At 46.9% G+C, this 16,587-nt stretch overlaps 1 protein-coding gene across 5 annotated transcripts in view; it reads left to right on the top strand.

Moving 5' to 3' along the window:
- The window catches only part of LOC144107922 (protein NEDD1-like), a 150,177-nt gene that overhangs the window by 116,433 nt on the left and 17,157 nt on the right, over positions 1-16,587 (top strand). For 4 of the 5 annotated variants that reach the window (XM_077641157.1, XM_077641156.1, XM_077641160.1 and 1 more), the window contains exon 15: positions 1,846-2,774. The exons of the other annotated variant lie outside the window; for it this stretch is intronic. In XM_077641157.1, coding sequence (XP_077497283.1) covers positions 1,846-1,932 — 87 coding nt within the window. In that variant the 3' untranslated portion in view covers positions 1,933-2,774. Of the gene's footprint in view, positions 1-1,845; positions 2,775-16,587 lie in introns of those variants that run through there. 5 annotated transcript variants of the gene reach the window in all.

Genomic DNA, 16,587 nt, shown 5'->3' with positions numbered 1-16,587 from the left:
TTTATAGTGCAGGATAAGGTCATTCGCGCGTTTCAGTCAAGAAACCAAGAACCATGTGTCAGTCAAGAAACCACTTCAAAGCAGCTTTTGGAGGTGCAGTTTGGAAATGATAGTCTTTCTAGCAGTTTTGTTTTCCGTAAAAGTGTAAACTGTGAAAAATGAGTTCAAAGATTGAAGAACATGCTATTTTATTTTGGGATAAAAAAAAATTAATCAAAGTGCCCTCCTCCATAGGTCGGGCCCTCCTCTTCAACACGACACTGCTCTGTGGCAAATGCTTCAAGCCTTGTTTTCTGTTCTTGAAATACTTTTGATGGGTTGCTCGCTGGATGTGCTTCATCGTCTCGACTCCATGTTCTAGTTCCAGCTTGCCAAACGCTCGTCTTGATGCCATGTGCACCCTCATTAAATTGTAGTACAGCGAAGGCTGCTGTAATCTCCACGGTTCTTAGTGATGCGAATTCGGTCTTCGGCTGATGAAAATCACCGGAGGTTGACGGGTTCGCTTCAGTCGCCGTTGGCAGGCATAAGCCTGGCGAATGCACAAGCATACGCTCACTTACTGGCAGTTTCCCAGTAATGTGTAGGCTTCTCTCCTTCGTGATGCGTTCTCGCTTCCCGAAGCTTCTTAGTGTTGAAGCCTTCGGTGCGAGCATCTTCCGGTCACACCACCGGCCACCCGTTGTTCGCAATAAACTCGCAGAAGGAAGAAAAGGTGACAGATAGCAAGCGTCGAACACAACCAGAGCGGGAGTGACTTCGAATGGCGCAAAAACAGTGTTGGGTGGTCACGTGATATATTTCCGCCAATCCGAGGTCCTGTTTCGGTTTGCCAGTCACTCTGCAGTTGCTACGGCCAGAAATATGCCATATGCCTTTTTTTTTTAGTTTTTCATTAGCACCCTTGCTCATTCTTGATGGAAGGTCTTCCGTGACTAAAAAGCACGAAAAACAAACTTTTTAACATGGGCATTCACTTCTCGTTCGGTTTTTTGCCCACACTGCGGTCGCGCCTTGAGAAGGGCATTCATAGACTCCTTCAACGGCCTACCATGCTTCATGAAGAATTACTTTTCTTCTGCTCAGATAACAACAAATATTTGTGAGAATATTGTTCGTTAAACAAGCAATCTAAAACAACTCAAACATAAAAACCGCATTTTTTCCCGAAAATCACTATTTTAACCCCGCATCCCCCCTTAAGCCTTCATTCAAGTGTGCCAACTATTTTATGACTTTCATTCCCGCTTCTTCGCCGTTTTACCTTTACCTTCAAATCCTAGCTGTGGCTGTTCGTGTGTGCGGCTCCCCGCCTTTCGTGTTCGCCTTGTGTATCTCCTGACTGCTGAAACTGAGTCTTCCACGGGAACCTTTGCCTTAAGAACTAGCGCTCTAAAATGGGAATCTATAACAAGCTGCAGATACAGGAAATGTTAGCTGGGAGTACCGTTCGGGCCCCCTCCTTCGTCCTCACCTCATCATTTCTTCCCTCCCTCACCCTCACGAATTTTCACGCACTGATCCTTCCTCACCTCACCAAGTCAGATCCTCATGAGGTGAGGGTAAGGACGCTTTCATAATGGCTCACCCTATTTGTACATATATGTTAATGCAGTTACATCAAACCATGGCAGCAGCACTGCTTGAGCTAATGGCCTTGCTCTTCAGGAAAATGGTGCCGCTTGTTTAGGCTGTATGCACTTGTCTTGCTCTAAACAATTATCTAAGGACCTCTAATTCAGTTGTCATGTGTGCATTAATGCTGAAATGTGACCCTTTGAAAGAGTTTGATACTGCACAGTACCTTCAGTAATCATGTTATTTTTCTGTTCATGCTTTTTGCAGGGGGAAGTTCAGACCATGCTGCAGGAAGTTTTCGATGAAGTTCTTTCACTGCGAACCATCATCGATGAGATGAGGGAACCCATCTAGCAAGCAGCATGCCTTGTACATAGCCAGAGATTAATATTGTGTTTTCATAATTTTGTGTTTTGGTGAGTCTTTATTTATTTGTAGGCTATTTTAAGTGAAAGTAGCCTTTATATTTTCGGCTGGTAAGGGAACAGTGCAAGGGACAAAGCACAAGGAAAGAAACATTGAAAGACACCTGGGTGCTGACTATTTGGATTTTTTTTTTCGAAGTACAGACAAGATGTAGCCAAGGGAAAATGTGGCGGTACGTCTATAAGAGGGTTGCTCGGTCACCGGAATTCGGGGAATAGTCTCACGTCTTGAGTAAAACATGTATTTATAAACACTAATGGAAAGTGAAGTAACAGGTGTTAAATGGAGGCTAAAACCTATAAAAACGAAAAGCTGCGAGGCGTAGAGGGCCTTGCAGCTTTCCATTTTTATAGATTTTAGCCGCTTTTGAACACTTGTTACTTCACCTTCGATTAGTGTTTATCCGTTGTTCGCGCAAGGGCCCTCTACACTCCCCTCCCCCTTTATCACCTTTCACCACCACTTCTTTCACAAATACATGTTTTACTCAGATGTGACTATTCTCTGAATTCCGGTGACTGAGCAACCCTCTTATCGACATACCGCCCTCTTTTTTTCATTCGCTATATATTCTCTGTACTTCGAAATAAAAATTCGGTTGATAGTGAGCACCCGTGTGTGTCTTTCAGTGCTTCATTCCTTGTGTCTCTAACCAACTACTAGCCTGCCAACTTTCTCTTACTAAAATCTCTTTATTTTTGAACAGAACAGGTGCAATCTGTTTTTAGAGTGCTTTTAATTTGCGAAAATAAAGACATTTGAACTGCTTCTGCATTGTGAATGGATGTTTTATTGCAGGGGCTGCAAACTAGGAGCAGTGTGACAATGGCTGTCGGGGGAGGGTCACTTTCTCGTGAGATCTTTCATAAAATGAACGTACAGGTGACCGTTAACCTTAGAAAACAGTTTTTTGTACTAAATACAATAAAACCTCGTTGATGCGATTTTTTTACAAAATTGCAGAAAATAATGTATTATCCATGGAAAGGTGTGACCCAAGCCGCCTAATTTTGAAAAAAGTAACTGTTGAATGAGAGGTACAAAGACATTGACAATTTTGCTTCATAAAAATGTTGATTAGCATTCCTTGGCACAAGATCTAAAGAGATCCTTTTCTAGTGCTCGCAGAATTCAGTCCGTGCCTGCACTGTCTTAAGCGCGTAAAGGAATTTCATAACTCATCCAGTCTATCGATGACATTGACAAAAGTGACCAAAATCGCTGCCTTGTCGTTTTAAAATACTTCGCCCATTGGCACCTGAGTACTGCGGGGAAGCCACCGCAGCGTCTGATGCAGAGTTTCTGCACCAGGTCCGCTCGTAAGCATGTTGCAGTTCATGAATTCTTCATGAGTTCATGAATTCACCTCCTTGCCCTTATGCACCATGAAGAAACTCTGAATTTTTCCTGTTCATATCGTGTCCCCGCAAAAACGGCTCTCGTGAATGCTAGCTCGCAGTTTTTGTTGTGGTTGGCGGCGGCGGTGGTGGTGGTGGTAGAATCAATTGATAATTTACCTTATCCAGTGACTAGGTGTTAAGCACCTTGCTACAGAGAAGCCACCACGGCGGGTGGCTGTTGCCACATTTGCAGCTTTTCATGTTGCGTGCTTTCAAGTTCAGCCCTCTTGCATGTTTGCACATGTGTGGTTGGTCAATAGATGTATTATATGACCACAATTTGTCCAAATTTTAAAGGTAGTATCCGGGAAATCTTGTAATCTGGAAACTTATAAACGGGGAGAAATATAGCGTAACTCTATGGGACATTTTAATGTTTGCGATTTTGAGCCTACGAACCGGATAAATCTTGTCAACCGAGAACGTATCAGCGGGGCTTTGCTGTGTATTTCAAACTTTATTTCTGCACAATATTGTTATGTGACGGCAAGCCGTTGAAGACAGGAAGACTGCAGATGATGAATGCATGGTTTAATGGCGGACGGCCTGGCACAAGCACACTCGCCCGCACTACTGCCCACTTTGTAGCCTTATATTCAGTGACACAACCTGCATACCTGCCAACTCTTCCGAATTTTTCCGTAAAATGTGCGAATTTTGACCAGTATTAAGTTTTACGAATCTTGCGTGAAATTTTATGGAAAACGTCTTATTTTCGAAAAAAAGAAAGTGCGGACATCTATTAATACTATTATGGCACCCTTCGCCGTCACGAGAGGGCAATTTATATTCGTGATATCATCATCAGCAGCCGCAAACGTAACTTCTGTCGTCTACTTGGGGGGGACATGGATCCATATCCAAAACTCGATACCGCCTCCGCCAGGCTAGTGGCTTAAGTCAGGCTGGTCAGGCCTCCATGCGACCTCCGCAAACCTTTGTTCACATGTTTGGACGACTTGGGTGTTGGCCTCTGTTTTTGTGTGACCTGCAGCCGCATCCGACGCAGTGCGACTCTGGTGTTTTAGCAGTAGTGGTTTCACGGTGCAATGGCAGGCTCAAAGCCACGACAATACTAAGTATTTTTGAAGTCGTACATGTCAGAATTTCCATGCTTCGTGCCGTCTAAGAAAGGAGAGAAGTTCGGGTTTCGCACCACGTGTGCCTGTGATCTTAGCATTTCACATGGTGGCAAGTCTGACATCAAGGTCCACGTAGCTTGGAAAATGCACCAAGGATCCGTTTGAGCCGCAGACAGTCAGCCAAGCCTGACAAGTTTTGTACGCAGTGACAGCGACCTCTGCGTGATTCGTGCAGGATGCCATTTTACGGCGTTTTTAGTTGAATACAACACCCCGCTAAGTGTCGGTGATCACCTGGACAACTTTTCCGGAAAATGTTCCCCAAGTGCGAAGATGCCAAACGATACGCCTGTGGACGAACGAAGACGACTGCAATTGTTCGTGAAATGGCCGCGAACGCAGCGACTCCTTTGCTGGATGCCCTAAAAAAAGCAGGCATTTTCGATTGCTGTGGACGCAAGTAACAATAGGGATACGCAGCTTTACCCTATTCTTGTGACATGCTTCGTTAAAGAGACCAGTAGAATTGAGAGGCGCCTCCTTTGCCTCGGGACAATCCAAGGGGGAAGCGACGGGTCATAAGATTGGAAATGTGATTCTAGACGAACACAAGAACGATTTATCTGGTACTTCACTCAGGAATCTGCCCGTACACTGCCGAAACTGTGACCCACAAAATCCATGCCATCCTTTGTTCGAAAAAGCCACTGTGATAAAAAAGCACAGGAACAAGTTGACACGTGAAATAGTGGAAGCAACCGAGATTGCTAGGCACGAGGGTGAATGTGTAAGTGCACCCTCGGTTTCATTGTCGAAAAAAGAGTTAATCTTTCTATCGGGGCCTGTTTGAAGTAGTAATGGTTTTACAAAGGAGTTAAACAAAATTTTTTTTCCCACTATTCTCTCCTTTTCGCTTTTATTGTTTTTATGCACCTCATCTTTTAGCCTTAGCCGTGTTTTTTGTTGGCTTCATCTTTCATGCTCCTCCCAGTTTTTTACCGTTTTATCTATCCAGTGCATTTTATCTTCTGTGTTTAGCCGCGTTAATTGTAGGCTTCACCTGTATCGTTAAATTTTCATTTGCCTATCCAATCACCACTGTGCTTTTTCATTGTTGGTTTTTGCTTGCCACTATGCTTTTCTTTTTTTCGCCACGTTTGATTTTTGTTATACGCGTATATTTTGGTTCAGTGTTTTCGGGAACCGTCTTCAAAATTCTGTCTGTCATCTGCCCCATTTTTTCACGTGTCGGAGTGTTTCTTTCAAATGACTTGGTAAAGTTTTTTGCATCTTCTTGCTCTGCTTTTTCCTGCTCTGTTCAAAATTTTTCCGTTTTTTTAGCCTTTGTCATTTTGCCCCACCTGCCTTATCATCTCTGTTTCCACGAGCGCATAAAGCTTCCGCCGCTTGGTGGCGTCTCTGTCATGGGTATATATGCAGGGTTTCGATGATTCTTGAATAAAGTTGAAGTTCAGCGCCTGTGACGTCGTCCTCTGTGTTTCTTCTGTCCCTGTGCTCTAAACGCGCTGTCAACAAGAATAAGATATGTGTGTACTCTCAAGATTGCAAAGAATGAAAAAGGAAACAAAGCATGGGGAATTTTTCGTAGATAACCAACACATGAAAACCTAGTAAATTTCAAAAAGGCAAGAGCCAAAGCGAGGCATAGCCGTCAAAGCGCTGAACATGGAGGAAAAAAAAAAACTTAGGAGGGAGCGCGACGCCAAGCGGTCAGCCTTCGCAAGCCAAGCGCTCGTGAAGTTACTCCCTCCCCCGTTTTTTCGCTCTCCCAGTCAGTCCTTAGTATTTTGGTGTTGGTATGTTTTAGTGCGCGCGTCTGCGCGGCCCGTGGAGCGGCCGTCTACAGTATAGTGTTTTAGAAGGGGGTAGTGGGGTCAGGGAGAGCCCGCGGGTGCAGCATCTCACGTCGACAGCGTGAGATGGCGCCACCGGAGCACTGGCTGTAAAGAACCCACGACATACCCGCGATACGCGCTGCATTCGCAGCGCCGAGAAAGCTGTGCGCATCTGGTGTAACACTGAAAATCGGAGATCTGCAGCTCTAATGCATATTTTCTTAAAACCTACTCAAATCAAAGAGCCCAGAAAAGGTGGAGAGGCGGACATGCCACAAGTTTGGTCGAAGATAAAGTCGACCCGACGAAGAGACAAAACCGCCGTACGACGGTCCGGTTGCATTTCTAAACGCAGATCTCACAAACAGGGCAGAACTAAAATTGTGGATGAGTAAAACGCTTAATTTTCAATCAAAATTTTTTATGCACGTCCAGGCGCAATCACATTCACTGTTAAAGTTAGCCAAACAATTGCGGCACGCGTACTTGCGCATCCTGAACAGAGATATCCCGAATCGACTAGGCTTTATTTCATCAAATTCAGCTTTTATTTTCCAAAGTACACATTCACTGAAATCTAGAAAGATAATTCCTGCCACGGTGATGCAATTAGTAGCTAGGCGGTCACGGCGGTTCCTAAGATGCGCGAAATTTCGTAATACACCTGCAAAAAAAAAAAGTAGGGGAACTGCACCAAACAATTTTATTGGTACAACAAACGGGCAGCCACCTCTTTCTCTAGGCACTGCTTACGGCTTCTACGAGAGAGGCGCGATGAACAACGGCTTATCTTCGCGTGCAATTTCTTTTTACGTCGTTCCTGTCGCGATTCGTTCAGCCCTTTTACATAAAAGTGCAGCCTTGTCAGCACATAGAACTTCATCAACTCTGTTGTGAGCTCATCTGCGTGCTGGCTACCTGAGGCATAACCAAATTTTGCCTTCACAAGCAGCATTACATCTACTATGCTGTCACTGCAGAGTTTCTCGCGACTGAAGAAAACTGTGAATATATTTTCTAACTTCTTCACTGCCCGGAAAAAGTTCTTGCGAAGGATACCACAACCCTCCCTTCCTTATTGGAGCTTTCCAATAGGCTTTGCAGTGCGTTCAGTGATAACGTGTCAGAAACTTTCGGGCAACATACCCTGCCATATAATGCATAAGGCGGTCGTCGCTCTTCTGCTCTAGATACTCTCTGTGCTCAGCAGGAATACTCAAGCATGCGCTCGGCTGAAGCTAGGTGGCCTTTCTCGATGAGCTGGTCGATTGCAACAACCCTGTCTTCTTGAGCAGGAGCATCGCACGGATCCAAGAGAGAACTTACTTCTCCACTACCTCCATTAAGGTCAGCATTGCCTGAGCGCACTGTCTTGGCAAGATTGTAAAACGGCAAGCAGTTGACGGCAATTAGAAACTGTGTTGGTGTTTGGTGGTCGCTGGACCTGCACGATTGCCTGATTATGCGAAATAAATTTTCCAGTGGATCCTGGCTCAATCCGGATGTCATGATGTACTTAAATCCCTGGCTGGCAAATTCGGCGTCTTTCCTCATCTTTCGGCACGGTAAACAAGGACGGCTGCTTTCCTTTAGTCCACTTGTAGCCGGTTTGACACCCGCGGGAGCAAAGAAGTGTTGCCGTTGACGGTTCCAACTTTTAACGAATGAAGAAGGCAGCCGGCGAAACAAACTAAAATGATGCGCTGAAAAAACGAAGAACAGCGGCGGCTGCGTTTTTTTTAGAAAAAACGCTAAGGCGCTCGTGTGCTGCGCGGTGTCAGTGCACGTTAAAGATCCCCAGGTGGTCGAAATTATTCCAGAGCCCTCCACTACGGCACCTCTTCTTCCTTTCTTCTTTCACTCCCTCCTTTATCCCTTCCCTTATGGCGCGGTTCAGGTGTCCAATGATATATGAGACACATACTGCGCCATTTCCTTTCCCCAAGAAACAATTATTATTATTATAATTAAGCCGCAAACCATGCTTGAACAAACGTGCGAGAGGCAGCACATGGGCACCACCAACAGCCAGCCCACGCGAATACAGCGCCGCCGCTAACATCCGGGTCCCGTCCGCACTCGCCGCCTCGCCGCAATGTATGGGGCGCGTCGGCTGCTGAACCCACTACCCCCTTCTATGGCTGCGTTCCAATAGTACCAAGTAGACGACTACTTAGACGTCTAGCCGGACAGCCGCCATCTTAGGACGCGTTCCATTTCTCGGCGAAGCAGTCTCATAAGACTGCTTCGCCGAAGTCCACATCGATGCAGGCTAACTTGCTGTCTAAAGATGGCGGAGCTGATGTACGCGGATGAGCGAGTCGTACTCTTGCGGGCGTCGGAGTGTACACGGACTATAGGAAAGGAAAATGTGAGTCATTTCATTGTTATTTGGCACGCAAACTAGTGGCTAATTAATCTTCGTGGACGTGCGATTCCTAGCAGTGAATCACGCAGGAAAAATCGTGCAGTTGAGAGCTTTGCTACAGCAGCGGACGCTGTAGGTCTGTTAACGTGATCCGGCATCTGACGATGCTGGATCTTAATTAGCACCTTGATTTTAGAGAATACTCGTCGCTGTCGTTGGTTTCCTCGACGGGCGTTAAGACGGCTGGCGTGACGGTTAACAAATGTGTTCTTCTGTTGCTGTATTAGTTGCATCAACTCTTTCGCGTGCGTTCTTTTTTATCTCTACACTCTCGGAACAAATACACCGGCATGTTGGGAATTGATTTTAGTCTTTGCATGATTAAAGATCGCTGCTGTATTTTGGTCTCTCGCTGTCTCCGAGTGCCACGTACGGCAGACAGCAGGTTTAATGTCACGTATGTGTTTTCCGATTGCAGTGTATATTAGCCGTATCGCATTTCGCGCAAATTGATTACAGTCTTTCGTATTCTTTCTTATGTTTACAGGACCGTCTGAACGAGCACGTTCGAGGAGCATGTACAGTTTAGCATCAATAATAAAAGAATAATCTCATATCTCTTTAGCGTCGTCTTCGGGGAGCGGCCCCGTCTGCTACAAGTAGACTGACCGATAGGCACATCCACCAGTCCGGTTTACGCGCAAAGTCATTGCAGAAGAAATGTGTAAACTTGTTGAAAACACGTTTTTAATTATCGTTATTGCTCAGTTTGTGAAAAATAGTAGTACAACTGTTCATAAGCTTTAGTTACATTATTATGCCGCGAGGCGGCGTGAGCAGTAGACAAGTTCCAATACATGGACATGTAGACTGCTTCCTAGACGTCACACTAGACGTCTTGTTAGACGTCTAGAGTATTGGAACGCAGCCTATATCTACAGCAAGGAGGTTGATCTACACTTCAGTCTGCCGCGCATGCGCGCGCCCAGCGGCGCTAGATATCACCTCACGCTATCACGTGGCGTGGTCACGGGGGAACCGACTCTCTTCTTTTTAATGCATTTTTACTTTTTACGACTCTGCTTCAAGTCCGTCGCCGGATGCTCCCTCCTCAGTTTTTTTTTCCTCCATGGCGCTGAAAAACATGATGGCAAAAATATATATCATCTATAAACAGTTCAATCACATCGAACAAAATGCAGGAGCAAGTCCATAAAATAAATGGCAGCTATACAACCCCTTCACGAAGCATCCCTTTTCTCACGGCCCCAGTACACAAGTAATGAGAAACGGGCAGATTTTGCGGATTGGACTGGATTCGAAAACATTTATTCGCCGGGCGGAAGTGGTAAGTCTTGGTCGCGCTAGATGGCCGTCATCCCGTGGGTGACTGCGACCTTGTTGGCTCTCTCCACTGCACGGAGTTTGGTCTTCGGGTCGGAGCTGAGCAGCATGGCCTCCCACTGCTCGAAAGTTAGGAGCTGAATTAGATCCGGGTGAGGCGGATCCTCTGGAAAGTTCCACAGGATGTGGTCTAGCGGGGCTCGTTCGCCACACTTGTTACATTGGGGGGAGTATTGCACGGGGTACATGAGCGAAAGTACCGCCGGGTTGGGGTGGGAATTGGCTTGCAAGCGACGCCAGGTGGTCTCCTGGGTCTTTGCGAGCGATTTATGCGGTGGAGGGAAGGTGCGTCCTCTCGATGCGAAAGTGGTGTGTTATGTCGATCGTGAAACGAGTTCAGGCCAACCTTCGAGAAACTCGGGTCAGAGGAGCCCACTGCCCGGCCGACGAAACCTCGGGCGTAATCGTGGGCTGCCTCGTTCCCCGGTTTTCTCGAGTGGGCCGGAACCCATAACAGCTCAATCTCCTTTGCGGGGGAGTGGTGGGTGCTTCTGAGGATTTGGAGGGAAATGGGGAGACGCGGCCCCTTGCAAAGTTGCATATGGCTGCTTTTGAATCGCTGAATATTATGTCAGCTGAGGTGCTAGCTATGCCTAATGCAATTGCCGCTTCCTCCGCCGTCTCGGAGGAGTTGGTGTATATCGTGGCGGCTGTTAGGGCCGAACCGGTCCCGGTCACTGCGCCTATCGCGCACGCTGAATGCGGTGTTGCATTCTGCCGCGTCCACGTAAGCGACCGCGGGGTAGTTCTTGTATTTGGCGTGTAAGGCTCGGGCTCTCGCCTTGCGCCTTCCCTCTTGGTGCGTAGGGTGCATGTGCTTGAGTAAGAGTTTGACAGTAAGCATTCAATGTACTTCGGGGAGGAGTTGCTCCGAGTCTTCGGTTAGGGGCTCAGCGTTGATCCTCATACGGTGCAGGATGGCCCTACCACCATTGCATCGCGTGAGACGTGCGTATTGGGAGGTGAGGTGTGCCACGCACAGTTCGGGTAGTGTGTCTTGTATGCCAAGGGCTAGCAACCTGTCGGTAGGCGTGTTATGGAGAACACTGAGCGCTGTCTTGTAAGCTTGATGGATGAGGCATTCTATCTTGATTTTCTCCGCTTGATAGATGTGCAGGTACGGTAAAGTGTACACGAACCTACTGAGGACGAGTGCATGGATCAGTCGGCAGAGGTCGTTCTCCCTCATGCCGCGTCTCTTATTGGCTATTCGTCGTATGAGCCTGGTGGTTTGATTTACTATGGCGGTAAGTTTGCCTATTGTTTCGGTATTCTTGCCGTTGCTCTGAATGAGTATCCAGAGAATTCTTATGGTGGGTACTTCCTTGACAGGGTGTCCTCCTACAGATATGTGTAGTGGAGGCGGGGGTGCCTGGTCTCTGAGGTTGCCTCTCGGTCTGTCTCTGAGTGCCAGCAAGTGCGATTTGGGATGCGAGCATTCGAGCCCCGCGCCCGAGACATTCGACTCGATGACGTTCACTGCCTCCTGCAGCGTCTCCTCTACTTGGCTGTCGCTCCTCGTGGACATCCACAAGGTGATGTCGTCCGCGTATAAGCTTATTGTAGACCCTCGATCGATTGCGGCCAGTTTCGGTGGTAGTGGGAATATAGGGAGAGTTTGAAAACAAAGGGCGAGAGGGCCGAACCTTGCGGCGTGCCTCTGCTTCCTAGGGGGATGGGATCCTTGGTGAGACCTCCGAGTGATAGCTCGGCCGTTCTCTCCGAGAGGAAAGAGTGAACGTAATTGAACATTCTCTCCCTTTGGTCGATTAGCTAGAGGTTTGTGAGAATGGCATCGTACGAGACGTTGTCAAAGGCCTTTTCTACGTTTAACCCCAAGATGGCCCTCATGCCTTTCCTGTATGCTGGGTCTAGGACGTCCCTCGAGAGTTGGAGCACGACGTCTTGTGTGGATCGGTTCGCTCTGAATCCTACCATCGTGTATGGGATGAGGTCGCGGTCTTCCGCGTAGATTTGTAGCCTGTTGAGGATAACGTGCTCCATGAGCTTTCCCACACGCGACGTTAAAGGGGCCCCGAAATACATTTTGAGTGCATTGTTTTGCCTGTTGGTTGCATAGAATGTGTTATAGCGATGCTATTAGCATCGGTCGTACCGCGTATACTGCGGTTTTTAATATTTTAATTAGCTCGCAAAACGAAATTCGTGGCGCTGACGGTGTCACCATACAGTGGCGGTTTTTAGCAGCGGATATGACATCACTTAGGGCGAGCTTGATGATTGAACAAGGAGTAAATATACAGCAAATTGTGTTACTAACTAAAGATACGCTTTGTCAAGTTTTTGTTTTATACTACATTAACAAAACCAACTTGTTTTCACTAGATAAAATCACTGTAAATAAAGTAAAACAAAAATACACCACCAGTGGCTCTGGCTACTTTTTGCATCGAAGGACTTTGCGCCTCTCTCTAAACATCCTATGACCTAGCACTCATCACTTATGGTTACTCTCTATTGGTGTCTTCGACTGGTCGCTACCGTGATCCGGTTTGGATTTGGCAGAGTGGGAGTCGCTCTTGCTCTGAGAGCGTAGCGAGACTGGTCAAGCCGAATGGTCAGCGAGTTTTCAGAGCGGAAGCGCAGGAAGCAGGAGGAGTACGTAACTTCCGGAACCACGACGCGGCACCGCTGCTGGTGGCTGTTGGTGTCAACAGTAGCAGCATGTGGTCGCACACGGTCTGCATCGCGGTCGCCGCGTAGCCTGTTTCGATACCTACCCCGGCTTTCCGTCCCACGGGACGCTCATTTTTCGAACATCGGCTAGTGGATAGCACTGTCGTCCTCGACTGAGCTACTGCTGGAATCGCTGTTGTCATGTGACAGCAACACAGGCCGCGTAGTTATCCAGTGTTTCGACATTTTGCCTCACACAGCCGGCACCTGCAAAACACATAGCAGCAAGGACGCTACATTAACTGCGCGACTGCGTCAAACGCCTACACTTGCTTCTGCCTACGCGTAGGGGACGCTGAGGCCTCGCGCAGTCTCCGCTTTCTTCTTTTTTTATTCGAGAAGTGTTCCATGAGGCATAAGTTGAAAAAAAGGAACAGGGGAACGAAGCGCACCGCTTTCGCGAAATGGCGGAAGTGAATCTGTCACGTGGACTCATCTCGGAGCCGCTCCGACTTTTTTCTCGGAGCGTGTCAGAGCGCTCTGAGCTGGAAGCGAGCGCTCAGAAAGAACCAGCCGAATGTACTCAGAGAGGCCGGTTTCGACCTGCCGAGCGATCTGAAGCGACCAGTCGAAGGCACCATATGTATCCGAGAGCGGCTTTGCGGAATCGATCCGATCGAGCCATTACACTCTATAAGCGTTCGTTTCGGTTCCAAGGAAGGATGCGCTCGTTTCACATTTAGCAGGCAGTGCTCATCGTCAGCTTGTGGGGGATCACCGGAGGCGGCGCCAGGTGGCGCCACGTTCCCGTCAACAGCGCGCGGTTCTTGCTCGCCGTGACCAACCAGCGCGCTTGGAGGGACGAGCGATGGTTGGCGGTAAGCAGTAGCGGTACGCGCTATGCTAATGGTGTCTTCGACTGGTCGCTTTAGATCGCTCTAGAGCGCTCTGAGAGGCGGCCGCACATTCGGCTGGTCGAAACCGGGCGCTCTGACTACATTCGGCTGGTTGTTTCTGAGCGCTCGCCTCCAGCTCAGAGCGCTCTGACGCGCTCCGAGAAAAAAGTCGGAGCGGCTCCGAGATGTGTTCACGTGACAGAGCCACTTCCGCTACGTCGCGGAAGCGGTGCGAGTTAACCGCGGCGTTCCCTACTCGTAGGCAGAAGCAAGTGTCGGCTTTTGGTGTAGTCACGCATTTGTAGCGTCCTTGCTGAGTTGTGTTTTGCGTGGGCCGCGCTGTGTGAAACAAAAAAAATGTCCAAGAGGCGCCGGTTAACTACGCTTGGAATGCCGTCTGTGTTGCTGTCACATCTAGCACATAACAACAGCGATTCCAGCAGCAGCTCAGACGAGGACGACAGTGCTGTCTACAAGGCGATGTTTAAAGAAATCTTCAGCGTGCCACTGTGTGTGCCGAAGGTTGCTGACTATGTCTGCACAGTGGTGAAACACTACTCCGGAGAAGAGGTAAGTGTTTATGCGCGAGTATGGTCCGATGAGTAATGATGTTTTACAGTTCCGCAGGAATTTCCGCCTGAGACGCCAGGCATGCTATGACCTCATTGCGATGTTCGAGGAATCTGAATGTTTCCCGTCGAATAGACACCACGGCGGTTCTCCGGCAAAGACGCCAGAGGAACACATTCTTTCCTTTGTCTGGTGAGCTTCATTTTAAGCACCAAGAAAATGAGAAACGTTTGGTGGGGATGCGAATACTGCGCGTGATAGATGAAAAATTTTTCTGAGCTGTGTGACTGTTTGTGGATGCAAAACAAGATATGCAATCTCACTAATGTTTTCATGTCGTACTCACGTTTGCTATAGTTTCTTCCAGTTGAATATGTGCTTAATTATAGTATAATAATAATAGAGTTTATTTCCATCAAAGAGGTGGTTGCTGAGTAAAAACTGCCCGAAGGAACGGCAGCTTGACTTGAGCTCAAAGCTCCCTCAGCATGTTTCCACTTCTTTTTTTTTTCTTTCTACAGCACGCGTTCTAAAATTGAGCCTTGGTTACTTCTATAAAATTATTGTATTGTATGCACTTGAAAAGAGTGCTGAGGAAAAAGAAATCGATGATACCTGTTATTAGATCCCAGCATGTTTTTATTTGGCACACAAGGACATGCTGTGAACAAATTTTTAAAGACAATAAATGTAGCAAGGCTTGCTCAGAATAGCTCTACTAAATTATCATGAATTCTATTCATCATGTAACTGCAAGAGTGTTTGATAGTGACTGCTGGTTTGGTAAATTATAATTACTGTATTTATTTAACAGGTATGCTGCCAACAAGGCATCGATGCGAGAGTGTTCTGTCCTGTTCAACATGGCAGAGTCAACCCAGCTAGTGGTCATAAATAGGGTCCTGGATTTTCTGTGCCACATCGCTTCGAATGTGATTCACTTTTCATCAGATAAGGACAGGTTGGCTGAAGATTTCCGGAAAGTGAGTGTTTAAATCCCTCTTAGCCTACTGTTAAACTTTGAATAACTGATTTCACCAATGCCATGTTCATGATCCTTGGGCTTAATGCAGTGTAAACAATGCATATGTTTAAATGTTGAAGCATTTCATGCATTAAATTTTCTAGCTTTTGACTTAAGCATGCTGAAGAATGCTCCTTTCTTACATGTAAAACTGAGGCAAATAGAAAATGCTCAGAAGCAAAAACTAGTTAACGGTTGGTTTTGCCTAAGCTTGCACACTGCTGTCATGTAACTAAATTCCCCCATTTGCCACAGAGTTATACCACCATGCTTGAGCAGTTTCATTGACCAACCACGGTGAAGGTCCTGGCTTTCCCATTGTAACTGTTGCTGTCTCGTCTTTTCCAGCTTGCAGGCTTTCCAAATGTCATTGGATGTATTGATGGGACCTACATACCAATACGGTGCCCTAGCAACAAGATCAGGTCTACTTACATAAATAGACATGATCAGGTGTCAATAACTATGCAAGGAATATGCGATGCAAGAGGAAAATTCATGGATGTGTTTACCGGGCCACCAAGCAAAGTGCATGATGCACGAGTGTTGAGGCTGTCTCCGGTGCACGAAGACTTGCCTACACTGTGCGAAGTCAACAAATTCCACATTTTAGGTGATGCCGCTTATCCCATTAGAGAGCACTTGTTGACGCCATTCAAGCACTACGGGCCGATGACAGCAGCCAAAACTAATTACAACCAGTGCCATGCAACTACAAGGGTGATCATTGAAAATGCTTTTGGAATGCTGAAGCAAAGGTTTCGGCAGCTTCGCTACGTTGAGTTTACAACTGTAGACAAAATAACAAAGTTCGTCGTAGCATGCTGTGTGCTCCATAACATATGCTTGGATGGAGGTGACTTTGACGTCAATGATTTGCTGACAGATGATGAGAGAAAAGAAAGAAGAATTGATGCTGCCCTTCACAACAGGCTCAGCCTAGCAGAGGTAAGGGCAAGTCGACAGCCTGTGTCCGAAAGCGAAGGCGCTCTTCGCCGATTGGGCGAATTGAAGAGAAATTCCTTGGCCGAGAACCTATAAGCTGCATTCACAGAGATCAAGTTTTTGTTGTAGAAACATTTATTGCACATCAAATGTTTTTCTTCTTGTCAAGTTTGCTTCATCATGAACTCACGACGCATGCAACCTGTACATATTATTGTATAAATAGTTTTTGTATATACTAAGTCTTCTCCTTATCCTCTCTTCCTGTCCCCTCACCTCTTTCATTTAATTTCTCCATTCGGCCTGCTATCCTTTACTTCTGCTGCCCCAGCTCGGGTGCTTCAGTATTGATGGCAGATGCCGGGGCTAGCGAAAATCTTTTCCTTCCTTTTTATTATTAT

The sequence above is a fragment of the Amblyomma americanum genome, chromosome 10 (assembly GCF_052857255.1).
Source record: "Amblyomma americanum isolate KBUSLIRL-KWMA chromosome 10, ASM5285725v1, whole genome shotgun sequence".
NCBI lineage: Eukaryota > Metazoa > Arthropoda > Arachnida > Ixodida > Ixodidae > Amblyomma > Amblyomma americanum.
Note: the sequence above shows the minus strand (reverse complement) of the source record. Positions and strands in the feature narration are given on the sequence as shown.